Source organism: Mus caroli, unplaced genomic scaffold, assembly GCF_978045245.1.
Source record: "Mus caroli unplaced genomic scaffold, Mus_caroli_1 scaffold_13, whole genome shotgun sequence".
NCBI lineage: Eukaryota > Metazoa > Chordata > Mammalia > Rodentia > Muridae > Mus > Mus caroli.
This window is the reverse complement of record NW_028227268.1, coordinates 44661647-44688341: the sequence shown is the minus strand read 5'-3', so window position 1 is coordinate 44688341 and position 26695 is coordinate 44661647. Positions and strand designations below refer to the sequence as shown.

Here is a 26695-nt window from a genome sequence, read left to right as displayed (position 1 = left end):
CTGACTTAATATGGGGCTTGGCTATAAAGTCTTAGATGAGTGATTAGTACAAAAATAAAAGATGTTCATTATTTAATAATACTAGAATAAGGGAAGGGTATGTGTGTGAGGTGGCTTAGCAGTTAAAACACTTGCTGTGTTAGCAAGAGGACTAAGTTCTGGCCCCAATCCTCCATAAATGGCAAGTGGTTGTGGCAGGTCATCTGTACTTCCAGTCTAGGAAGGTCAGACACAAGATCCCTAGAGCAAGCTGGTTAGCAAGCTGGCTTTGGTGAATTTTATGGAAGACCCTGCCTCAAAAAAAAGGTTGAGGAATCCAGGAAGATTCCTAACTCCAGTTTCCACTGCATACTCATCTGCACACACACAATTCAAATAAGGCAAAAACAGGAGACTCAGCACAAGCTTAAGGCAAGGCTAGTCTTACATAGTGAGACCCTGTCCCAAAATGGGGGTTGGGAGGTAAAGATTAAGAACACTAGAGCTGGGCTGGCAAGATGGCTCAGTGGTTAAGAGTGCCGACTGCTCTTCTGAAGGTCCCGAGTTCAAATCCCAGCAACCACATGGTGGCTCACAACCATCCGTAACGAAATTTGATGCCCTCTTCTGGAGTGTCTGAAGACAGCTACAGTGTACTTATATATAATAAATAAATAAATCTAAAAAAAAAATTAAAAAAAAAAAAAGAACACTAGGGCTGGGCTGGCGAGATGGCTCAGCCGTTAGGAGCACTGACTGCTCTTCCAGAGGTCCTGAGTTCAATTCCCAGCAACCACATGGTGGCTCACAACCATCTGCAATGGGATCTGATGCCCTCTTCTGGTGTGTCTGAGACACTGTACTCATATAAATAAAGTAAATAATTCTTTAAAAAGAAAAAAAAAGAACACTAGTGTTCTTCAAGAGGCAACAGTATGTAACTCTAGCCTCAGGGGCTGCAATACCCTTTTCTGGCCTTTGACATCAAGTGTGCACATGGTACTCAAACACACATGCTGACTAACCCCAAAACAAATCAGATCAGGTGAACTTTTTAAAATAATAATTTTGGTATATTTGTGGGCCAAATGGTTTGAGTTTAGAAGGAAATAGCAGACATATTAAAAGTAGTACAGGAGGTAAGTTCTTTGTCATGTGACAGGCTGTGTTGTCTTCTGGTGCTGGGATCAATCCTAGGGCCTTACCCCTAGCCAAGTACTTTATTACCTAACTATATCCTAGCCCAGGTGCTTGGTTTTGTTTTTGAGACCAGGCTACTCCATATAGGCAATGCTGGCTAATAACTCAAGATTCTTTTGCCTTAGTTACATTACTTTAAATTCTGCACACCTGAAACCATTCCTGGCCAGATGGGAGTTTTTGTGCAAATCAGTGGCACTGTTTTTTGGTTGTTTTTTTTGTTTGTTTGTTTGGTTTTTTTGTTCTTTTAATTTCTGAAATTACCATACTTAATGAAAAGGTGGGCCACAGTTATGACCTCACCCATCCCATTTGTTCCTCGAGGGTCTCACAGTACATTACAGATGTGCTCCACCAACACAGGGGGCAGCTTCTGACTTTGTAAATGACTTGTGTATTTTTCCAGACATAAGTATACAAAAGATGTATTTAGATCTACCTTAATTTAAGTCCGGAGATGAGATTCTTAGTACATGGTGTAAATTCTTAGGTGGACCTCCAGTCGTGTTGGTTTGTTTTTAAGACGTTTCAAGGGAATGCCCAATGGCTTGTCTAGTTAGCACAGAAAGGAAATTGAGGTAGTCAGCGCTGATCGTGCTGCTGGTCTCGGACACCTAGAACTCCCGCACTAGAAAGGTGAAAGTGGTGGCATAACTAGTCTAAGGCCAGCCTGGGCTACAAAGCCATGGAAAGGACCAGTGAGAGGTAGGTGCACTGCTGCTGTATATTGAATGAGCATCACTTCTGAGTGAAGTATAAGTGGCATGTGAAATGACTCCAAGGGAGTCAGCGTTTTCAGGTTCATCGCTGTAGCATTTATCAGCGCTTAACACTATTTGTTCCACTATATAGATTACCAGGTTTGCTTACCTATATGTTAGTTGCTGGATGTCTGAGTTGTTTTCCCTTTTTTCTGTTATAAAAGAATGGGGCTGACAGTATTCAGGCACAAGGCTTTTTGATTGGGTTGGTTTGTTTTTTGTTGCTGTCGTTGTTTGTTTATGATTTTGGTTTTTCAAGACAATATTTGGCCCTAGGTGTCCTGGAACTCTAGCTGTAGCAAGGCAAGTCGGCCTCAAACTCAGAGATCCTCTTGCCACGGCCTTTGGAGTGCTGGGATTAAAGGCCCAGCTAGGTATACGTTTTTAGGTGTGTAGATGTTTTCATTTCTCTTGAATGTGTACCTAGAAGTGGAATTGTTGGATTGTGTGCTAACACGTGTTTAACCATCCGAGGAAATGCTGGGCAGCTTTCCCCAGAGGCACAAGAGATTTCCCAGTAGCAATACAAGAGATTTCCAGTTTTCCATATCCTTCATAATACTTGTTATTATCTGTCTTTGTTAAAACTATCCTAGGAGTGTATCAAGTTTTCATGTGTGTTTCCTTAATCGCTAGTGACACTAATCGTCTTTTTCTGTACTTGCTGGAGAACTGTCGATACAGAGTTGCTGTCCTTATTTGTTGTTGGACTTTTTTCTCTAGCCGCCTCCTCCTCCTCCTCTTTTTAATTGATTTTCCCCCCAAAAACCTTTTGGCAATACAGGAGATGGAATTTAAGACTTTACATTCTACTTTCATAGCTACGTCTCAGCTGTTAGGGTTACTGTATTATTTATTGGACTATAAGAGATACAAGTCCTTTTTCAGATGTGTGGTTTGCAAATGTCCTCTTGTTCTGTTGGGTGTCTTTTCACTTTTTCACTTTCCTTATTGCTTTTCTTTGTGTGTATGTGTGTCCAGATGCCCAAGGAAATCAGAAGAAGGCCTTGCTTGGGTCCTTGAGAGAGGGGGTGGGGGGAGAGGGAGAGAGAGAGAGAGAGAGAGAGAGAGAGAGAATGAATTTGAACAGGGAGGCAGGGTTATTACACTCAGTTAAATAAGGAGATATAGAAATCAAGGAGGCAGGTTCAACTAATCTCAGTAGGAACAGTCTTTGGGCTGTAAACATCTTGGATAGAAAAATACAGTGGACTTTCTTTTTTTTTAAAGATTCATTTATTTATTATATGTAAGTACACTGTAGCTGTCTTCAGACACTCCAGAAGAGGACATCAGATTTCATTACGGATGGTTGTGAGCCACCATGTGGTTGCTGGGATTTGAACTCGGGACCTTCGGAAGAGCAGTCGGCACTCTTAACTACTGAGCCATCTCACCAGCCCCCAGTGGACATTTTTTGTACAAGCTTTGAACATTTACACTTGGAGCAGAGGAAAGTTTTGCTGTCCCTCTGAGCTTTGTCCTGGGAAAGCTTTGTCACTCCCGTGGCTGAGGCACTGGGGTCCCTGACATGGCTGTGCTCATGTCAATAAGTACACATGCACTCAGAACTTCACTGGCTCTCTACACTTGAGTTCTATCTATGCCACATACATGTAAGGGGAGAGAACCAGTTGTATTGCCCCCAGGACAGAGTCTCTTCATGTAGCCCTAGCTGTCCTGGAATTCACTGAGATTCTCCTGCTTTGGTCTCCCAAGTGCTAGGATTAAAGGCATGAGCCACCACCATCTGGCTTAGAGACCCAGTTCTTTTTTTGTCTTCTGACCTCCATGCATGTACACCCACAAATCAATCAATCAATAAATAAGTGTATGTATACACACATAGGTATACATACACAGACACACATATACACATACATACACACACAAACAGTAAATAAATATGTGCATGTGTTTTGGTTTGTTTATTTTTTAAGTAACACATCTCAATGAAGAGAGCCTTACTATGTGTTTTGATACTGTTTTAAAACTGTTTCCATATTTCTGGGTGACTGCTAGCAACAAAGTCTAAGGCTAGGAGTTAGAATAGAGGGAGTATTTGGTAGACTGATTACCTGGCTAGCATGCATAAAGGCTTAGATTCAGTTCCCAGCAATAAATACACCTATATGTACACACCTGTGATCCCAGTGCTCAGGCAGGAAGGTTGGGAGTTAAGGCCTGGTGACCTAAGTTTGATCCCTAGGAACTGCATGCCAAAAGGACAAAAACAACTCCTGCAAGCTGTGCTTTGACATTCATATCATGGAAATAAAATAGCATGCATTTGCCCCTCCCCCCAATAACAAAATAAGTATAAAATTTTTAAAAAGAAAAACCCAGTAAAACCCTACTATCTGTTGTAGGCAGAATACATGAGTACTTCTCTTGGAGTTTTAAGTGTTAAAAGGAAGGTTTTCTCATTTTTGTTCTTGTCTGTGTATTTTGCCTACACGTATGTCTACACCACATGTGTACAGTACCCATGGAGGCCAAAAGAGGGCATCAAGATCTGCGACTGGGTTTATAGGTGATAGTGAGCCACTTGATGGGGCTGAGAATCAAACTATAATCTTCTAGAGTAGCAGTGGATATGCTTAGTCAGGGTCATCTTTCTAATTTTTCTAAGGAAAAATTTGCAATTACTTATTTACTTATTTATTTATTATAATTTTATGTATGTATGGCTCTTTTGCCTACATATGTATCTGTATATCATACATAGGTCAGAAGAGGACAGTATATCTTCCAGTCCTGGGGTTAGAGAGAATGGTGTAAGTTATCATGTAGGTGCTGGGAATGAACTTAGGTCTTTTGGAAGAGCAGTCAGTGTTCTGACCACTGAGCCATTTCTCCACCCTGGAGAAGGAAGGTTTTATATTGCTTTAGTTTGATTGATAAAAGCTTGGGGTGGAAATAGCTCCATGCCAAGTAATGCTGTGCTTTTTGAACTGGTTAGCAAGAGCCAAGTCATTTGTACCTTGCCACACACTCACTTGTTTTTACATAGCCTTATGAGAACTTAGGCAGTAATAAATAAGGCCAAGGGTAGTAATGATGCCTGTAATGTCAACACCTAGGAAGGAAGCAGAGGCAAGAGGATCATGTCAGGTCAACCCTGGCTACATGAGACCTTATCTTAAAAAAGAAAAAAGACACGCCGGGCGTGGTGGCGCACGCCTTTAATCCCAGCACTCGGGAGGCAGAGGCAGGCGGATTTCTGAGTTCGAGGCCAGCCTGGTCTACAAAGTGAGTGCCAGGACAGCCAGGGCTACACAGAGAAACCCTGTCTCGAAAAACCAAAAATAAAAAATAAAAAAAAAAAAAGAAAAGAAAAAAAGAAAAAAGACAAACAAACAAAAGGAGAGTAAATAACGAGAATGCAGAGACTCTGCCTGACGATTTTATGCAGCTCATAGAATCAGAACTTTGCTACCTTGACATGACATCCTTTAAAATTTTTATTTATTTATTTATTTATTTATTTCATGTATACAAATACACTGTAGCTGTCTTCAGACACACCAGAAGAAGGCATCATATCCCATTACAGATGGTTGTGAGCTATCGTGTGGTTGCTGGGACTTGAACTCAGGACCCCTGGAAGAGCAGTAATGTGACATCTTTTTAAAAGAAATGACTTACATCCTCTTCCTTTGCAAGTGACAAAATAATAGGAAATAGATGGTACTTAATGTGTGCTTTTGATTATGGGTGAGAGTGTTAATCCATCTGTGAACTTGGCTGTGTCTCTAGTGTGTGCACACTTCCTTGGATGCGTGGTTAAATGGGCTTCTGACCGCTCTTAATTTATTAGTACAAGCTTCTTAAAACCAGTATTGGGTTTTTGTTTTGTTGTGTTTAATTAAGGGAGGGGAGGGGTGACTCTTGCCACCTTGGGTAGAAGTTAGAATACAACCGCCGGGCATGGTGGCGCACACCTTTAATCCCAGCACTTGGGAGGCAGGGGCAGGTGGATTTCTGAGTTCGAGGCCAGGCTGGTCTACAGCTTGAATTCCAGGACAGCCAGGGCTATACAGAGAAACCCTATCTCAAGCCCCCCCCCCCCCAAAAAAAAAAGAAGTTAGAATACAACCAACATATAGGTCACAGGAATCAAACTCAGGTTATCAGGCTTGATGGCCAGAGCCTTTTGCCTACCAAGCCACTTTTCCAGCCCTATTTATTATTCTTGCTTAAAGGTGCCAGATTTCCAAACCAACAGAAAGATACCACTGCCTCCTCCTTTGACTTAAAGGCCCAGGGAGTACACTAGACCAGCTAACTGCATTAGCATTTACCACAGGTGGCACTTATAAGAACAATTCTACATAATGCTAGCCTCCCAAGAGACACGGGACAGGAGTACAGCTGTCACCTTGCCAGTTTCCTGAAAGAGGAGGGCATTGTATTCAGTACAAGTCTTAGACCACATTTCAGGAAGGCTCTTTGGTGTTACTGATTGTCACTGTGCCCAGGACACGTGCACAGGTCAGTGGTTGATGTTTTCCCATGACTTTCAGGCAGTTAAGGATGAGATGATGTCTATGTTTTCCTGCCTGCTGTTTCCAGCTATCAAAATCCGTCTTTTAAAGCCTAAGGTTATTTCCAAATCTAGGTCTCAGCAAATGAGAACAAAGATGAGGTTTTAGCACATCTCTATGGTAGGAAAAATCAAGGAGTGAGATAGGAGAAATTATTGATTTTAATCCATGAGTAAGAAGGAGCTGAATTCACCATTATGGAGAACAGTTGTTACATTCCCAGTAAGCAAATTCCAAATACATCTTTTAGACTGATGTAATTTCCCAAGTAATGAAAAACTTACTACGCTGAGACCTCTTCCTCCATTTACGGTTGTGTTAAGTGAATGTTCACAAAAGTACTGGAGAGCCATGGCCTTTCCTCCTTGCTCCTGCATGATTTCAAGTGAGAGGCATGCAAAATAATCACTGGCAGGTATAAATAAATGTATTTTTAAAAGGTGTCTAGTTATTCTTGCCCCAGCTAGCTCCCAGATGAATGAGGCCGAGACTATTAGTTTTACTTAGTCAAACTTTACCTCACAGTACCTGGGCAGTAATTGATCTATTTTTATTCTCGAAACTAACTTGGCTCGAGTCCCTAAGATGTTTGTATTTTATTATTAGTCTGCTCCCTGGGCTTCAGGTGTGTCATCTCATTGTTTCTCTCCCAGACCCCTTCCTCATGGCTGAATCCCCCCTTACTTCTCTCTCTGTCTCTCCCCCTTGCCTGGTTGGCGGAAGTCGCACTCTATTCTCTTTTCGGCCCAGCCTTTGGCTAACTAATTTTATTGATAAGGCAGAGAATAAATGATGAACACTGTTTACATAAACTTGAAACAGGAGGTATTTGGAATAACCATTACAATGCCATGTCCAAATTGCAACAGATAGGATGGCAGAGAAATCAGCATTTTAATAACACTGACTGTTCTTCCAGGAGTCCTGAGTTCAAATCCCAGCAACCACATTGTGGCTCACAACCATCCATAATGAGATCTGATGCCCTCTTTGGATGTTCTGAAATCGGCTACAGTGTACTTATATATAATAAGTAAATAAATCTTTGGGCTGGAGAGAGTGGGGCCAGAATGAGTGGGGCTGGTGTGAGAAAAAGAAGAAAAAAAAAAGAATAATCTTTACATAGTGCACAATAACATTATGCCTACAGGCAGGGGAACAGAAATGCTTTATGAGTTATGCTATAGGAATGGTACCTTATTTTATTTTATTTTATCTTTTGGTTTTTCGAGACAGGGTTTCTCTGTATAGCCCTGGCTGTTCTGGAACTCGCTTTGTAGACCAGGCTGGCCTTGAACTCAGAAATTCACCTGCCTTTGCCTCCCAAGTGCTGGGATTAAAGGTGTGCGGCACCACGGCCCGGCCAGAATGGTACCTTAATTAATGCAAACGTGGCAGTTCCTTTCCTCTAGAAACATTTGCTTTCCTAAATGTTGGTCACTATGAAAATTAATTCCGCCGGGCGTGGTGGCGCACGCCTTTAATCCCAGCACTCGGGAGGCAGAGGCAGGCGGATTTCTGAGTTCGAGGCCAGCCTGATCTACAGAGTGAGTGCCAGGACAGCCAGGGCTACACAGAGAAACCCTGTCTCGAAAAACCAAAAAAAAAAAAAAAAAAGAAAATTAATTCCACCACCACGCCTTGTCTGTTTTTCCTGAAAAATTATGCAGGATGTCTCGTAGGAATGTTTCCTAGTTTTGACAGCATAAAATAGCAGTGAAGTGCCAGCGAGCTGGAGAGCCGCAGGACCTCACACCCTTCCTCCCCTGATGTGCTCTGTGTGAGGTTCCTTTAAAACCAGCACGAATGAGTGAGAGAAGATTCTGTGGGTTTGATTTTAACCACAGCCATAGGACCTCACTTAACCCGGGCCAGGCAGGAGGACCTCCCAAACTTAACCAGGTAGAACCCAGCTTGCAGCAACACCAGGCAGGAGGACCTCCCAAACTTAACCAGGTAGAACCCAGCTTGCAGCAACACCAGGCAGGAGGACCTCCCAAACTTAACCAGGTAGAACCCAGCTTGCAGCAACACCAGCACTCCTGAATCACAGGTTTTCACTCAGTTCTGACCTAGGATGTTGAATATTATTTTTCTCCTATCTTCTTTGTGAAGAGCAGAAAAGCTAATAAAATACAGAGGACTTTGGGTGCGGTCCTGTGTTTTATATATATACATATACATATATACATATGTCAGGTAACAGGAACCCACCCACCCTTGGTTTCCTCTCCACTACTCGTGAGCTTCTATCATACGCTGGGAGTTTTTAAATCCCCACTTCTCCAAACTTGTGTATGCTTTTTTTTTTTTTTTTTTTTTTGAAAGAGCATCATCCTCTTAAATGGTTGTAGGGAGAATTCTGTCACTGATTTAAGTTCTTGGATATTTGCTTTGTTCGGTACTTCCTCTGTGGCCTTCCTGGTTTCACCTGCTTAGCCATTCTTTACCTGCTGATAGAAGAACTAACTGGCTCATTCTGTTCCATCAAACAGCCGTATGCTAGGAAAGTGTATGCAATTTAAGGTAAATAATTCATTTTAGCATATACTAAGCTTATATGTTTGTTGCATTACTTAAATTTATATATGCACAAATTGCCCAAAAGTGGGCCAAAGGGAAAAAACCATGGTTCTATCTCTGAGAAATGTGTTGAACTTCTAACTAGGTCACTGGAGGTATAACTGGAAGGGTTTAGAGGCCCAAGTTAGCACTTAGCTGTGGCATCAAACCATAACAGCACAGCCTGACAGCATGCCCAGAGATTACTTCAGTCCTAAAGGACGGGAAGCTTTGAGAATTAGTAGAATTGGGGGGTAGGGAGAAGTTGGAAATAAAGGAGGAAGGAACGAACCTGACTATAGGGCCTTCCTCCTTTGCCACAGTATGGTAAGTGAAGCAGAGATCTCTCTAATATTAAGTAGAAACTTAACTGCCTAAATTAAGGTTTGTGGTGGTGGTGGTGGTGGTCTTATTACAATGTGTGTGTCTATGCACACACGCCAAGACAGAAGTGTGTCTTATTACAATGTGTGTGTGTCTATGCACACACGCCAAGACAGAAGGATTGCCACACATTTGGGACCAGTCACAGCTCTGTGTATAATGAGACCTTATAGCAAGCGGGGGGGGGGGGGGGACACACATTGTTCATATTTGTAGTTTTCTAGGCCTTGGTAGAATTTACATCCAGTATTAATACCTGGCCCAGACTGCTGAGTTGTTTCAGTAATAAAAGTGTGTGAAGGCTTATACGAGAAACCTAGAAATGTGAGGTGAGAGAATTGCCACAAGTTTAAGACCAACTTGGGCTGCAGTGAGGCTCTGTCTCAAACAAAATAAAACAAGAGATTTGATATAAGTAGTACTTGGTTTTAGTTTTCCATACCTCTGAGACACTTATGGAATATATCGTTGTTCTACCTGACAAAATGTTCTCCGGGAGTATTAGAAAACTACTGTTGAAGCCAGAATGTTGACCCTTTCCAAAGTTAGATAGAAAGCAGTTCTACCAGGAGATGAAGGGTAAAGCCCCGTGTACCAGTGCTGCAGCCAACCCATCTATTACAAAGAAGGAAGACTTTCCACAATAGCCAGGCTTGTGATTGGTCGAGCCTGTGGTACTGGACCCATCCCGTAGCAAAGGTAGCAGAGACAAACACTGACCAGCCTCTAGTACTCCCCTGCCTCCTCCCTTCCTGTGCTAATTTGTAGTTGCTCTCCAGGTGCCCTCTGCTAGGAGGGTGCCAGCTCTGCCCAGAAAACAATAGAACTTGGGGGCACAGTTAGCTGCCTGGAAGGACTGCGTGCCTGTACAAGTGACGCAGCCCGCTAACGTTCTCAATGGGGCATTTGTAGTTGCTTGGCACTTGTTGGTTTCCTTGTTAGCACTGTCACTGGGCCTTTACATTTGTACTTTTATGTACTTTGTGGCATTCGCTGTATTTGAGTGAGTGGTTAGGCTAAAGTAAAGAATCATTATTCTGGCACCCATGACACTTTCTCTATGTATCCTTCGAGGTATCCATTTTCTTTGCCTTGGAAGTGCAGGCCATATTTGAAGATAAAAGCCATCGCCCACAGTGTCCAGCAGAAGCTTGCTGGTTTTGCTGATACTTAAATTTTATTAAATTTTGTTCCCTTAAAGTATATAATATTACATTTTGATAATGTCTGTACAAATTTTTTGTTTATTTTAATATTTTTTAAGATAGTTGGATGGTGGTGGCAACGCCTTTAATCCCAGCACTCAAGAGGCAGAGGCAGGTGGATTTCTGAGTTTGAGGCTAGCCTGGTCTACAGAGTGAGTTCCAGGTCAGCCAGGACTACACAGATCCTATGTCAGAAAACATGTTTATATATATGCTTATTTTATATGTATTTATATTTATTGTATGGATACTTCTATGTAATATGTACATTCCTGAAGAATATCATAAGTTCAAGTACAGTGTCAGGCCTGAACATGTAGCTTAGTAGTAGAACACTTGCAAAGCATTCCTGAGGCCGCTAGCAGTGGGAATGTAAAAATGAGAATGAACAGTCCTGGGCTACGTTAATGAGATAGTGTCTCAAAAGAATTTCCCTTTCTTATATAAAATATGGTCTCGTGTAAGCCAGCAGGGCCTAGAACTCATTATATAGCCAAGGGTGATCTTGAAATCCTCATCTTCCTGCTTCTGCCTCCCAAGTGCCGGGATAGCAGGCATGCATCACTGTGTGTGCTTTGATTCTTTTTTCTTTTCTTTTCTTTTCTTTTCTTTTCTTTTCTTTTCTTTCTTTTTTTTTTTTTTGTCTGAGACAGGGTTTCTCTGTGTAGCCCTGACTGTCCTGGAACTCACTTTGTAGACCAGGCTGGCCTCGAACTCAGAAATCCACCTGCCTCTGCCTCCCAAGTGCTGGGATTAAAGGCGTGTGCCACCATGCCTGGCTTGCTTTGATTCTTTAAGGAAAAAAAAAAAAAATAGCTGCCTCAAAAGGCAAAGGCAGGTAGATCTCCTGAGTTCAAAGCCAGCCTCAAAAAACAAAACAAAAAAATTAGCTAGGCACAGTCACACACACCTTTAATCCCAGTTCTCAGGATACAGAGGCAGGTGGACCTCTGAATTGGAGGGTAGCCAGGCCTTCGGAGTGAGATCCTGTCTCCATTAAAAAAAAAAAAAAAAGTATTAACAATTGTGTGATATATATGAGAACACACCATGTCACATTCATGGAAAATAGGACAGCATGTGCATGAGTATTTTGCCTGTGTGCATGTATGTGTACCACAGATATGCTTGGTGCCTGAGGAGACAGAGAGGGGTCAGATCCCCTGCAGCAGAGTAATAGATAGTTGTAAACCAGCACCTAAGTGTTGGGAACCAAACCTGGGTCCTCTGCAGAGGAAGCTGTCTTTCTGGGTTCAAAGGGCTTATTTTTAGAAAGATCTCGAGGTCCTCATATAGATTACGATGGCTGCTGTGCGGTTGAAATATGATTGTGGTCCTGTCAGCAATCAATGTGTCCTCCTTTTTGGGTATGGTGTCACTTTTTGAGCTAGCCTAGGGAAGCAGCATCAGTCTGAAAGTCAACCTGTTGTGAATCTGTTGTAAGCTGCATTGTCTTCATGGCGCTGCTGAGTGTAATTAGGGGATTTTTTTTTTTTTTTTTTTTTTTTTTTTTTTTGGTAATTAGGGGATTTTAATCTGGTAGTAGACCTCAAATGGATACGTGAGACTTGTGAACTATGGAATGAAAAGTCAAAACTGCTTACTTAGTGCTGCCATTTACTTGGTGAATACCTTGCCTCACACCAAAACAAGGCAAGGGTGTACATATGTGGGCAGTCCTCAGAATCTTCTCTGGGTCTGCTACTTTATTTCAACTGAAATTGTTATAAATCGCCTAGGACTTAAATCTTGGTGATTGGTAGTTTCTGACAGAAGGGACCCCACCAGCTCATGTGACTGGCCTCTTACACAAGCTCAGGAGAGAGACTCTTGGTCTGTTGTATACAGATAGTGTTTGTATACTTAGTGTCTCTGTTAAGTATTTGTATTAAATTGAATATTTTATCAATCTACAGAGAAAATGGGGTGTTTTTTTTGAATATTTTCATCCAGTTTTTCTTTTGTTCTGTGATATATACCAACAGCTTTGGTTAAGTGAGATTTTTCATTTTTTTCAGGCTGCCACTGACTCCAGTTTTATGTCACTGTCACTGTCACTTGGATGGATGGATAGTTGCAAGCCACACATCAGTGATTGCTCTTTTCCTTTTTTTTTTTAATGTTTAATGTCTAGATCTGAACACCAGTTTTTAAAAATCTGCCTGTTGTAATACAAAGAAAGGATCTCTGAGGTAGAAGGCCATTTTTCTGCTTTGCCGTCTCCCTGTCTCCCTCCTCCCTTCCTTCTTATGTTCCCCTCCCCCTCTCCCATTCAGTTCCATATTGGAGAATTGCTTGTGCTGGGTGGATAATTAGTGTAGTGCTATGGAGCAACAGGTCCCACTGGTGGTGACTAGTCTGAAGTAAATGTGCAGGTTCACATATGTTAATAGGCCAGGGAAATGCTTGTAGTTAGACTCAGATCAATGACACTGGCATAGGACTTGAAATAGATGCTCTTAATTAGAGAGCCAAGAACCATGACAGCTACTAACATGTTCCATTTGTGGTGGTGAGCTACAGCCTCATTAGAGAAGGAAAGGCATTCTAAATTAAAACTGGAGTCCATTCTCTGGCTGTAAGTTGGGATCATCTGGAAATGGACTTTGACTCTTACAGAAGTCTGCTAGTATAAGCATCGCAGTAAGGGATGTCTGTAGTTTTCTCTGTTTGGCTCCAGACATTCTCATCAGTAGTGGAGATGGGCCATTTGAATTTGCTCCTGGAAGTTTAGCTATGTGGGAGTCACACAGCAGAGGTTGGCTTTAAGAAGTATTGTTTTAGTCTCTAGAGCACCTGGTACGCAGAGATAGATAGAGAGATGGCTCAGAGGTTAAGAGCACTGTCTGCTCTTCCAGGGGTCCTGAGTTCAATTCCCAGCAACCACATGGCAGCTCATAACCATCCATAATGAGATAAGGTACCCTCTTCTGACCTGCAGGCATACCTGCAGGCAGAACGATATATATATATATTTTATAATATAAAGTAAATCTTTTTTAAATTACTTAATTATTTTATATGAGTACACTGTAGTGTAAATCTTCTTTAAATTACTTAATTATTTTATGAGTACACTGTAGTTATCTTCAGGTAGACCAGAAGAGGGCATCGGTTCCCATTGCAGATGGTTATGAACCATCTGGGTCCTGAGAATTGAATTCAGGACCTCTGGAAGAATAGCCAGTACTCTTAACCATTGAGCCATCTCTCCAGCCCCCTAAATAAATCTTTTTTTTTTTTTTTTTTTGGCTTTTCGAGACAGAGTTTCTCTGTATGGCCCTGACTGTCCTGTTACTCACTCTGTAGACCAGGCTGGCCTCGAACTCAGAAATTCGCCTGCCTCTGCCTCCCAAGTGCTGGGATTAAAGGCGTGCACCACCATGCCCAGCTAAATAAATCTTTTTTTAAAAAAGGCACCTGGAGCTGAGTGTGGTACCCTACACCTTTAACTTAGGCAGGTCAGGCTCAAGTCATCTCATGCCCCAGGTTACTGGGATATTGTTGAGAGGGGGTTGAGGCAGAGCCTCACTGTGTAGTCCAGGCTGACCTCAAACTCACAATGATCATTCTGTCTGCCCCTAGTCCCTAAAAGTTGGGATTACAGGTGTGATCCACCATGCCTGGCTTTGAAGGTCTTTTTAATCAGAAGATATGATGATGATAATAGAGGAGGGGCCTTTTTGAAATAGCCTAGGCTCTCCTCAGACTTGTTATGCTCCTGCCTCAGTTCAATGATTTGTTTATTATAGGTATATGCCAACTCTGGAATTGTTTTAGATCATTCTTCCAAAAACGTTGAAAATCAACTGAATCACAAAGGATGCCTAACAAATAAATCATTGACATCTTGGTGGAAATTCTAAGCCTATACCGCCATGTCTTGTTCTCTGCCTTCTGTGTTTGATACAGTGTATCTTAGCATGATGCATTTGCAGAGTCAGCAGGCCTTCACAAAGAATGCTTGCCTGTCTCATTCCTTAGATATGGTCTGTTTAGAAATGTGGGGGATTAGGGAAGAATTTACAGGTGATGTTCACCTGTGGTCCCAACAGGCCACTTAGTCACTAGTTTCCGTTTGGTGGAATGCCTCCACAAAGATTCCACTAAGAAAGCAGAAAGGAAGGAAACAGTGAGCACCTGACAGGTTTACCATGGCCAGGGACCATGGCAAGGTTGGCGTGCAGAGAAGTTACCAGGCCAAATGCCCTTAGAGGTGGTGTGTGTTTGTATGTGTCTATCTGTCTGTCTGTCTCTCTCCCCTCCATATTTCTCATATTTTCTTAGCATCCTAAGTAGGAGATTCCTAAGAACCAAAGGCAGGAATTTTCTGAGTGTGAACATGGATGTAGCCTTGTTCCATATAGTATGGTTTTCAACCTTTGGTGTTCAGCGGAATCACCTTAATGGCATGCCTTTTACCCAGATTATGAAATCCTAGAGTCTGCTTTTTCCGTCTTTTTCTTTCTGGGAAAATAAAGGGCACCAGGATTGAACTTGCTGTATAGCCAAGGATGACCTTTAACACTTGATCCTCCTGCCTCCACCTCACGAGTCCTATGGTGTGCACCCCACACCTGATGTATGTGTGTTAGACCAGTACTCTTATGAACTTTATCAATATAAACGATCGACTCTATCAATATTCCCAGTCTAGAATTTACATTTCTAATTCCAGATGCTGCTGTTGAACTGGGAATCATTCTTTTAGAATGAGATATCTGTTGTATGAACAATATAAATATGACACTTTTGGAAATTGATGAAATCTTAATGTAATTTTAATGAAAATCAATGGCCTATAAAGCTTGAGTTTTGGGTTTTGTTTGTTTGGTCTGGGATTGCCTATATTTTGAAGCAGAGTTTCATTCAGCCGAAGTTAGCATGTAATTTACTGTGTAGCCCAAGCTGGCATCAAAATCAAAATCTTCCTGCCTTAGCCTCCCAAATTCTGGAGTTTTAGGCATATGTTATCATGCTTAATCTAGCTCTGTTTTAAATTCAGTCTTCATTTATTATAAATGCAAAGAGGAAAGCTAGAAATTCTAGATGGCTTTGAGTTGAGAGTGCATGCTGCTCTTTCAGAGGATCTGAGTTTGGTTCCCAGAATTTATAGTAGGTAGCTCACAACTGCCTATAACTCTAGCTCCAGGGTATCCAACACCTTCTTCTGGAGTCTGAAGGCACTTGCACTCCATGCACATACCCACATATGAGAAAAAGGAACTCAACTATTTAGCAGGAAACATAAGATTCATGAGTAGTGTAGAAAGAGCTGGTGGAAAAGCCATGTCCAGTAATCATTAATGTGTAATAAACTACAAAAACTCAGTGGCTCAAAACAGAAAGTAATCCAAAATTCCAACGCTTGAACTGGGCTCAGTTGGCTGGTTTTCTGTTGTGTGTGTAGTAGGCCAGGACCACAGTTACTTGGAGTCTCATCTGATCTGGTATGTCCAAGATGATTCATAGCAGTAGTTGGTACAACCTGTTGGAATTCAGCTGAAGCTGTTGGTTGGAGCACTTCAGACCTCCTCGATGTGGCTTTCTTATGGCAGCAGAGCCCTGAGATAGAACATTCTAAACAAGGAAGATTGGAATCTACAGGTTGCTTAAGGCTCAGACTTGAACGTTACAGTGTATCGTGTCTGTTACTACTGTTGTCAAAGCAAGTCACAAGATAAGCCTAATTTAAGAGGAGGGCAAAGGACTGTTTGTAGCTGAAGACAGAACAAAGCCATGAGGCTTGCCACAGGCTGCCAAGAGTACGCCTTGAGAGTGGATAGCTTTGAAGGGGTACAGATTTCCTACCAGAATGTTACTGCAAGAAAAATGGCAAATGTTCAATTTAACTAGGGGCCTGGGTACCCGAAGAGGCCTGCTGGGTTGGAATGGGCTGTGTGACAAGGTTCTGAAGCACAAGGAGAAGAGACTAGGCTTAGACTGAGACTTAAAATCATGGAGGACCTCTTGGTGAGGCATATATATAGACTTGGGAATGACTCTTCTGGCTCTCAACTAATGTTTCATGCCTTTTTCTATAAGCTCAGTGTCAATAGCTGTGATTTGGCTTCTCTTTCTAAGAGGTGGAAGGAATTTTTGCCCTTGAGGTAATTATAAAGGTTGAATAGGCATTTTGAAGGACATGAGAACTCTAGCAGCACTCCAGAACTGGCCACAGTAGTAGTTTAGGGCGTGCAGTTTGTGCCAGATCTATTTTCAGCTGCATGCCAGGGTTAGATTAGTTACTTAGCCTTGCCCTGTCTTCTCCCCACAGTAACCCTCCACTGAGTGAAGAGATGTTGCCTCCTGGGGAGTGGATGTGTCACCGGTGTACTGTCCGCCGAAAGGTAATGCTGCTGCTTTCTGAAGGCTTCACACAGAGTGCCAGAGCTAGACCACTGGCACTCCACAGTTAAGGTAGTTTGGTCCTGCGGGCATTGCATCCTGTCTTGTCTCTTCAGACACTGGAGTCACCACACTTGTTCCATGTTAACTATATGGCCTAAAACTCCAGACGTGGGACGTGAAAGAGGGCCGAGGGTTTGTTAACCCACCGAGCCATGTTTAGTCATTAGTAACAGACAGTCTGATCTTATTGCCCTCTTAGGAAATAGCCTGGAGCTGGGCATGGTGGCACACGCCTTTAATCCCAACACAGGCAGAGGCAGGCGGATTTCTGAGTTTGAGGCCAGCCTGGTCTACAAAGTGAGTTCCAGGACAGCCAGGGCTATACAGAGAAACTCTGTCTCTGGAAAAACAAAACAAAACAAAAAAACAAACAAATAGCCTGAATGTGGCGTCCTTACCTGTAGCTCCAAAAGAGAAGGCTGCTTCTTGCTGGGTTCCTGGGCCTCCAGAGGCTTGGTCAGTTGTATTAGTTAGAGGAGTGGGTTTGAAGTGCCTCTGCCCTGCCTGATTCACTGGTTTCTCTTTGTACCCTCCCCTCTGTTAGCTCAGTACTAACTGAATTATAAAATATGTGCATGGCTCATTATTTTCTATTTTGAAGTTTTTTATGGAGAACAAGAGCTAAACTTAACTTTATCACAAAAGAAATAGGAGCTGGGTGTGGTGGCACATGCCTTTTGTCCCAGCACCCAGGAGGCCAGCCTGCCTGGGCTACACAGAGGAACCCTGTAGGGGAGGTGGTGTTGGGTAGGTGTGTATCCACCAGATTATATTGATGTCACCTTCACATTAAGAGCTATAGATTAGAATTTTATCTATACTAGGCTACCCTGTTATCTTCCCACAACAATTGTATAACCAGAAATTTCTTTTCTTGTGACATCACTGTTGTTTTCTTGGTCCCAATATGATGTCACAGTCATCAATTGCACAAATAGAATGAGCTGATTCAGAAATTGTAGCTTATGTATGTAACTGTTTTCAATCTTTAAAAAGAAGGTGAACAAGCAGGCATTAGTTTCCATTGTATACACAATGGTTTCAATTAGAAAGCAAGCCAGAGCCAAGTTAGCCACTAACCAGAGCTGTATGTAGTTTGATTTCACCTAAGGTCTAAAAACTAAGCTATCTGTCAAGCTATCTAGCCTTCAAAACCCTTTCCTGTGAGTCTCCATAGAGTTTAGAAACTGACCATGTGAAGAAGCTAGACTCTAAAGGGTTGAGATCAGCCAAGGAAGGAAGGTAAAAACTTGCTGGTGCCCATCATATGCCAGGTGTTCTACTGTGACTCCACTTAATCCATGCAGCTAAGAATGCTGGTAGTAGATCTTAATTATGGAGAGGAAGAAACTGACCTACAAAATACAGAATATTTTCCCAAAGACTCAATGGAATGGACAGCTGAGATTGGAACCAAACTTTATCTCCCTCTAAAGCTTTCAAGTTCTTTGGAAACAGTGTGGCTTGGTAGGGAATAGTACACTGTGTTCTAGCATAGGTCATTTTTCCTGAGATGCTGCTGTAACTCACAGACCTCCCTGCCTAATGGTTCCAACTCTTCCTTCTCCACTATCAGCAGCAGCACCACCAGTCCTCTTTGGCCCCCAGTATTTACAGTGAAATGGATTGACATACACATCCTCTGGGCTTCGTGAGCTGATAGTCAGTCCATGCTCTTGTCCATGCAGTCCTCTTTATTGCCACCACATCCCTAAGAGGAGAAAGATTTTAGTGTTTTCACTGATGGAGAAGTTTCTGAATTGCCCAAGGCCACACTAACTGGGTATTAGCATGATGACACTTGTTTGGTTTTAGTCATGGAGGAAAATATATTGTCAGTTACCCAGTCCTACTAAATAAACACACTAGTTTTTTCCACTTCGTGGCTTCTAAGAAGTTTGTAGTTAAGACCAAAAGCCATCGTTCATGGCCGCCATGCTTCTCCGTTGGTTCTCCCCACGTGGCACCCTTCCATGCCAACCCCTCTGAGAAGTGAGCTCTCCAGCCTGTTCAACCTTTCTTCATTTTGAGCTGTTTTCCAAACCTTTCAGTAGCGTGATGCTCTAAGCAAGTGACAGTGACCTTAGCTTACAATATGATGTTCCGACCTTAATCTCACTAAATGTGTTCTTACTGTATTTAGTTTTTTAGCTGCTTGCCCTGTGCTTTAATATGTATAGAAATGTTAAGTATTATATTTTTCAAACATTCCACACTATTTTTGGTGATTTCATTGCTGCCATGTTTTCTCATTTTAGTTCAGTTTTAGCTGGAGAGATAGCTCAGCAGTTAGGAGCACTGGCCATTCTTCCAGAGGACCTGGATTCAATTCCCAGCACCCACACAGCAGCTCACAACTGCCTACAACTCCACTTTCAGGAGATCTGAGGCCCTCTTCTGGCATTTGTGGGTATTAGGCACACACACAGGGCAAGGGAAAATACCAGTACATACAAAATAAAATTTCAATTTTAATAATTGTCATGTGTAAGGGGCTTTATAATTTTCATAAGTGATCTAGTAAGACATATACCCATCTCTGTTTTGTTCTTTTCATGATGGCCCACCTATTCATTTGCACAGAAACGAGAGCAGAAAAAGGAGCTGGGCCACGTCAATGGACTGGTGGACAAGTCTAGCAAACGGACTACATCCCCCAGCAGTGACACTGACTTGTTGGACAGACCAGCTAGCAAAACTGAACTCAAGGCCATTGCCCATGCCCGGATCCTGGAAAGGAGAGCCAGCCGGCCTGGCACCCCCACATCCAATGCCAGCACAGAGACCCCCACCTCTGAGCATAATGATGTCGATGAGGACATCGTTGACGTGGACGAGGAGCCAGTCGCAGCAGAGCCGGACTATGTGCAGCCCCAGCTGCGGCGGCCTTTTGAGCTGCTGATTGCTGCTGCCATGGAGCGGAACCCTACCCAGTTTCAGTTGCCCAACGAACTGACCTGTACCACTGCACTACCAGGTTAGCGACATCATCATCATCATAACCCTCTCTTACCCAGGCTTCCCAAGGGATTACTACTGCCTGTAGCCAGTTTTTTGTTCCTGTTCCTGGTTTTGCCTGGAGAGCGCATCAAAGGTTGTAATTGTCATAGTACTCATTCTGTTTTCCAAGTCTTCTATCCTATCTTGTTATTCCCCTGCATCTTTTGTTTTCTGTTTAAGATATATGCCAAATATCACACACCAGTAATCTTAGCACTTGTGAGGATAAAGCAAGAGGATCATGAGTTTGAGGCCAGCCTGAGCTACCTATCACAAAAACATAGGAGGATTTGAGAAGGTGGCCCAGTCCTTAAGAGCACTGGCTGCCCCTGCAGAAAGGACTGAGGTTTGGTTCCCAGCCTTTGCATAGTGATTCACAACCATCAATATCTTCAGTTTCAAGGGATCTGATGCCATCTTCTGGCCTTTATAGGCACCAGGCGAGCACATGGTGCACATGTGTACTTGCTGGCAAGCATTCATATTCATAAAAGAATAAATGAAAAAAAACTTAATTAAATAGGGAGCTAGAGCAGTGGCTCAGCAGTTAAGGGTACTTGTTCTTGAACTTCTAGAGGACCTGAGTTCCATTCGCAGCACCCATATCAGGCAGCTCACAGCTGTCTCTAAATGCAGCCTCTGGTTTCTGACTCCTAGCCTATGCAGGCACCTGCACGCACATGCATAATCCCACAATCCACATGGAGATACATATTTGCACATAATTACATTTGTTTTTTAGTTCTTTTTTTGTTTTGTTTTGTTTTGTTTTGTTTTTGTTTTTGTTTTTCGAGACAGGGTTTCTCTGTGTAACCCTGGCTGTCCTGGAACTCACTCTATAGACCAGGCTGGCCTCGAACTCAGAAATCAACCTGCCTCTGCCTCCCAAGTGCTGGGACTAAAGGCGTGTGCCACCACTGCCCTACTTTTTAGTACTTAAATAAATAAATGAAACAAAGTTTAGGGATGTAGTTAGGTGATAGAGCATCTCCCTACCATGCACAAAGTCCTGAATTTGATGCTCAGCATCTCCTGCCCTTTGCAGATAACCACAAATTGTGTGTCTTGAGAGTGTGTGTATAAGTGAGTGTCTATACATGCTCGTATTCTCTTCTTAAATAACATACCAAAAAACTGTTCTAATATTTGAATTTTTTATCCTTACAATGCATTCCAGTGGTTTTAACACTAATTTAGCATTTCATTAGATTTTTGTTACAGCACCATAATAATCCATTGTGTAAATGTAATCAAAATGATTTAAACAGTTTTCTATTCATTGCCATTTAAATTGTTCCTAATATTTTCTCATTTATTTATGTGTATGGGTATTTTGCCTGCAAGCATGTCTTGTGCACCATGTGTGTACCTTAGTGCCCACAGAAGCCAAAAGAAGGTATCAGAGCCCTGGCACTGGAGTCACAGATGTTTGAATCACCATGTTAGTGCTGGGGATTGAACTTGGGTCCTTGGAAAAAGCAGCCAGGCCTTTGAGCTACCTTTGCGCTATCTCTCTAGTCCCCTTAAGATATGATCTATAGGGCTGATGTGTATGGTAAATTCTTAATAATGGAATTGCTAGGTCACAGTTTGCAGTGGGAGGTTTGCTAGCTATTATCAAATTGTCCCTTTTACAAAGAAAATCAAGTCTACTTGACAGCATAGTGCTTCTAGATCTTAATTTCTCTTCCTAGAGAAAATGAGATTGGTTGAGCATGGTGTCTACCATACACCTGTGTTCCTACCATACATGCTTGGATCCTTGCATTTGAGAGGCAGAAGCAGAACTGTCAGGAGTGCAGAGCTAGCCTGAGCTACATAATGAGTTCTTGGCCAGCCCGGGCTACAGAGTGAGACCCTGTCTCAAAAAAACAAAAGAGGACTAGGAAGATGGCTCAAGAGTAAAGTGCTTGCTGTGCAAATGCTGGCGTTTATATATTCAATAGCCCATGTCAAGCCGGGTGTGGTGGCGCATACCTTTAATCCCAGCACACGGGAGGCAGAGGCAGGCAGATTTCTGAGTTTGAGGCCATCCTGGTCTACAAAGTGAGTTCCGTTCCAGGGCAGCCAAGGCTATACAGAGAAACCCTCTCTCGGCGGGTGGAGGGGGAAGAGCCCGTGTCATCAGCCAGGTGGGCATAACAGTTTGCCTATAATCCCAGCCTGTAGGAGGCTGAGATGAAGGAAGCTTGCAGCAATCCAGACAAACTAATATGGTAAGCTCTAGAGGAAGTGTCTGCCTCAATCAATGAAGACATCTGACATCTACCTTATGCCCACCCCCACCCCCACACATATATATACATGTGCAAAAATAACATTGGCAGGCTTAAAAAGTACATATAAGCCAAGTGTGGTGTGTGCCTTTAATCCCACCATGGGAAAATCAGGAAAATAGATCTCTAAGATTGAGGTGAGCCAGGGCTATGTGAGAAGAAGGGGTGTAGGGGGTGGGTGGATGGATAGATGGATGGATGGATATGCCTATCAGGCTACTAGCAAGTTAGTTCATGTGATAAAGGCACTTGCCATGGAAGCCTAATGAGCTTGATCCCTGGAACCCCATAAAAGTGAAATTAGAGAAAAGCTATCTTCTGACCCTTGTGCATGTGTGTACTATGTGTGCACCCCCACATTCTTTTTTTAAAAAAAGACACATATGCTTATTGTCGCACTTCTTTAATCCCAGCACTTGGGAGGCAGAGGCAGGCAGATTTCTGAGTTCTAGGCCAGCCTGGTCACATCAGCCAGGATTAAGAGAAAACTTACCTTATGTCAGAGTGGGAGTGAGGGTTGCATATGGCATCTGCTTTCTGTAGAAACATAATTAAATTACAGTCTTTTGCTTAGTTTTCTTCACAGTCTAGTCCTTGTTAACCATGTAATTTAGATGTGTGTGTGTGTGTGTGTGCGCGTGTGTGCGCACATACATGCAGGTTTCTCATTATTTTATATTAGTGAAATCAATATTTCTGCCACAAAGCAGATGACTTCTATTTAATAGTTACCTTGTGGTCTTTTTTACTGTGTGTGTCTGTCTATCTGTCTTGTCTGAACCATGGCACATGCTTTTGCTTAGATCTGTTCTTTCACTTAATGTTTTCATATTTCTTTTTTTTTTTTTTGTTTTTTTTTTGTTTTTTTTTGTTTTTGTTTTTGTTTTTTTTTTGTTTTTTTTTTGTTTTTTTTTTTTAATATTTTTATTACATATTTTCCTCAATTACATTTCCAATACTATCCCAAAAGTCCCCCATAGCGCCCCCCACTTCCCTACCCACCCATTCCCATTCTTTTGGCCCTGGCATTCCCCTATATTGGGGCATATAAAGTTTGCAAGTCCAATGGGCCTCTCTTTCCATTGATGGCCGACTAGGCCATCTTTCGATACATATGCAGCTAGAGACAAGAGCTCCAGGGTTCTGGTTAGTACATCATGTTGTTCCAAAAATAGGGTTGCAGATCCCTTTAGCTCCTTGGGTACTTTCTCTAGCTTCTCCATTGGGAGCCCTGTGATACATCCAATAGCTGACTGTGAACATCCACTCCTGTGTTTGCTATGTTTTCATATTTCAACAAGGAATTCTGAAGCCAAGGACAGTTCAGCACCACCAGCTTCTTTTCTAGGTTCTAGCAAACGGAGAAGAAAGGAAGAAACCACAGGGAAGAATGTAAAAAGGACGCAGCATGAGTTAGATCATAATGGTCTTGTTCCCTTGCCGGTCAAAGTCTGCTTCACATGTAACAGGTATTTTTTTTTTCCTCTGTCACCCCTTGTAAGTCCTGTGTGTTAATTAAATGTGGACAGCTTATATTCTGATGGTATTAGCACACAGAACTAGTTGACTGGCCACTTCTTGAATATGTCAATAACAAATTACCTGTGGAGTCAAAGTACTGAGCCAGATATATAATACATGCCTATAATCTCAGCACTTAAGATATTGAGGTGGTTTGGGGAGTTCAAGGCTAGCCTAGGCTCACAAGGCTTCCCCCTTCCTTGAGGGATTCTCAATTGATGGGGAAGTAGTGCCGTATAACTTAATGGTATTGCCACTGAAGAGTCCATGTTCATTAAGTAACTCCCTGCCAGGATCATGTAAGCAACCCTGACTTAAACCCAGTGGGTCAGAACTCATGGACATGGACCACTGGGTAAAGGCTCTTGTATCATCACAACCTGAGCAGAGGACAAAACCAACTTTGGCAAGTTCTTTTCTAACTTATGCATGGGAGTTGTGGCATATGCACACACATACACACAAAAACATTCACTAAATAAATGTAAAAAAAAAAAATTGTAGGATTAAACTCAATCCCACACCCATAAAAGACATGAAATTCATGGGAGCTTGTTGGGGGAAGGGAAGGGCTAAGAGGGTAACAGGAGGTGAACATGACCAAAATTTATTATGAAACTGTGGAACACTAAACCATAAAAAGAAGCTGGGTTTGGTGGCTCACACCTTTGATCCGAAAGGCAGGCAGATTACTGTGAGTTCAAGGCCAGCCTGGTCTACACAGTGAGTTTCAGGCCAGCCAAAGCTACATCATGAGACCATCTCAAAAAGGAAAAAAAAAAAGAAAGCCACAGATCCCAGTACAGTACATTGATGGTGATTGCTGTAAGTTAGAGTTAGACTTAAAGTGGAGGGTGAGGGGCTGATGAGATGGTCAGTGGGTTAAGGTGCTTGCCGAAAAGCCTTGACCTTGGTTTTAATCCAGAGGGCCCATGTGGTGGAAGAAGACTCCATCCCTAAATGAACACATAGCACATGTACTTTCCCTCCTTCCCAATACACACACAAAAGGTTTCTGGCTTTTTTTTTTTTTAAATGAGGTACTTAGCAAAATGTTAAACATAAATTTTAAAGTGTTATAGGTATGTGTCCATTCCATTGACTACCTACAAGTAAGTTTGTGTAAGTTTGTTATACACAGCTGCCCTAGGACACTAGTTGCCTTCAGATAGGCTCACCTCAGTTACAGGAGCCAGATGTTTCAGTGCCCAAAACTGGAATTGTTGGCTTGAGTGTATCAGAAAACCTGCACTGTGGTTGGAGCGGCCTAGCAGGAGACGATGCTTAGTTGGCATGGTTCACAGAAACCCAGCATGGTGGTACAGACAGTTATCCCCGCACTCAGGCGGGAGATGCAGGAGGAACAGGGATTCAGAATCATTCTTAGGTATATAGTGAGTTGAGGCTACATGAGTGGGCTTTACAACCATCGCCTCAACCAAAAAAAAAAAGTATTTGCAAGGAAAGCTATGGAAAACTAAATGGTGTATTAGAACGAGAAGCTCTGAGCTCTGGCACTAGTACAGTTTTGGGAGCACTGGTGTTTGCTGACAAGCTCTCTTTGGAGCGTTCTCACAGAGGTACACACAACATTCCTTGCCTCCATCTCCACTTATCAGCACTGGTTTCTTTTTATACAGAAGGGAAGTCATTTGTTCTATAGTTACAACTCCAGAAAGACTGCTCATGCATTATTCTTTTCACATTTGTTTGTATGACGGACGATACACAATTGCCACAACATAAGTATACAGATCAGAGGACAACTTGAATGAGTTGGTTCTCCCTTTATCATGGGTCTGACGAATTGAACTTGTAGCAGGCAGACTTGTTGGGAGGTGCCTCTTGTTGATTTATGTATTTATTTTTAAGTGAGAATTCCTTAAAAAACAGGATCAGAGAGCAGGGCTGAGTACTAAGCATTGGTCATTTTTGCTCTGACAGCTACTTTAGCCATACTCCAAACATTTAGATTCACAAGATACATTCTTCCTAGAAGATAAGATAATGAAGAACCTGGTTTTCATCTTCCCTGCTGACTAGGTGTGACAGAACCTAGAGGGAGGGAAGATGGACAGGACAGGCTGTGAGGACTGAGGAGGAAAGGATCTTTTTAGAGTAGAGTGGTCTTGAATTTTGCCCCAGAAATCACCCATCACATCTCGTTCCTCTGCAGGAGTTGTCGAGTGGCCCCCCTCATCCAGTGTGACTATTGCCCGCTTCTGTTTCACATGGACTGCCTCGAGCCCCCGCTCACTGCCATGCCCCTGGGCAGATGGATGTGTCCGAATCACATCGAACATGTGGTGGTAAGCACACTAGTGTTTAGTGAGCTCTCTACAGGCCCAGCTGGAGCAGGGACCAATCCCCTAGAAATAGTAGCATCCCCTTGTGCAGAGCTCAGTGTAATCTTGCAGGTGCTGGGTTCAGCAGGCCATCCTGATTATGTTTGGTGTATCTACCCTGCGCATCATGCCTTTCCCCAGTACCTTCTTCAGCTGTACAGGCAGGCTTGACTTGCTTGCTTGTAATTTTTACCCCACAGTGAATTAAACAATTGCTATTATAGCCATAAAGACTGAGTATTAGAGCCAACCTTAAAAAATAAATGGTTGGCTGTCAGGAGTCCGTGTGGCCCATGCGTCCAGTGAGTTTGTTGCCCTCTTGCGTCAGTTCTTTGTAACGACCCTATGTCAGTCACCCTGGGTTTCAGTGAGTTGTTGAATGGCGCCTTCATACACTGAGCCATCTCACAGGCGCTCTTCAGACACTGCTTCCTACACTAGAACAGATCTGCTCTTTGCAGGACACATAGTCCTTCTATACAGTCACCCAAAAGATCATAGAGG

The 26695-nt window shown here is 42.6% G+C and overlaps 1 protein-coding gene across 2 annotated transcripts in view; it reads left to right on the top strand.

The window, feature by feature from the left end:
• The window catches only part of Phf12 (PHD finger protein 12), a 47970-nt gene that overhangs the window by 7578 nt on the left and 13697 nt on the right, over positions 1-26695 (top strand). For both annotated transcript variants that reach the window (XM_021175590.3, XM_029483330.2), the window contains 4 exons: positions 16916-16988; positions 19633-20026; positions 23674-23794; positions 26023-26155. In XM_021175590.3, coding sequence (XP_021031249.1) covers positions 16916-16988; positions 19633-20026; positions 23674-23794; positions 26023-26155 — 721 coding nt within the window. The remainder of the gene's footprint in view (positions 1-16915; positions 16989-19632; positions 20027-23673; positions 23795-26022; positions 26156-26695) is intronic.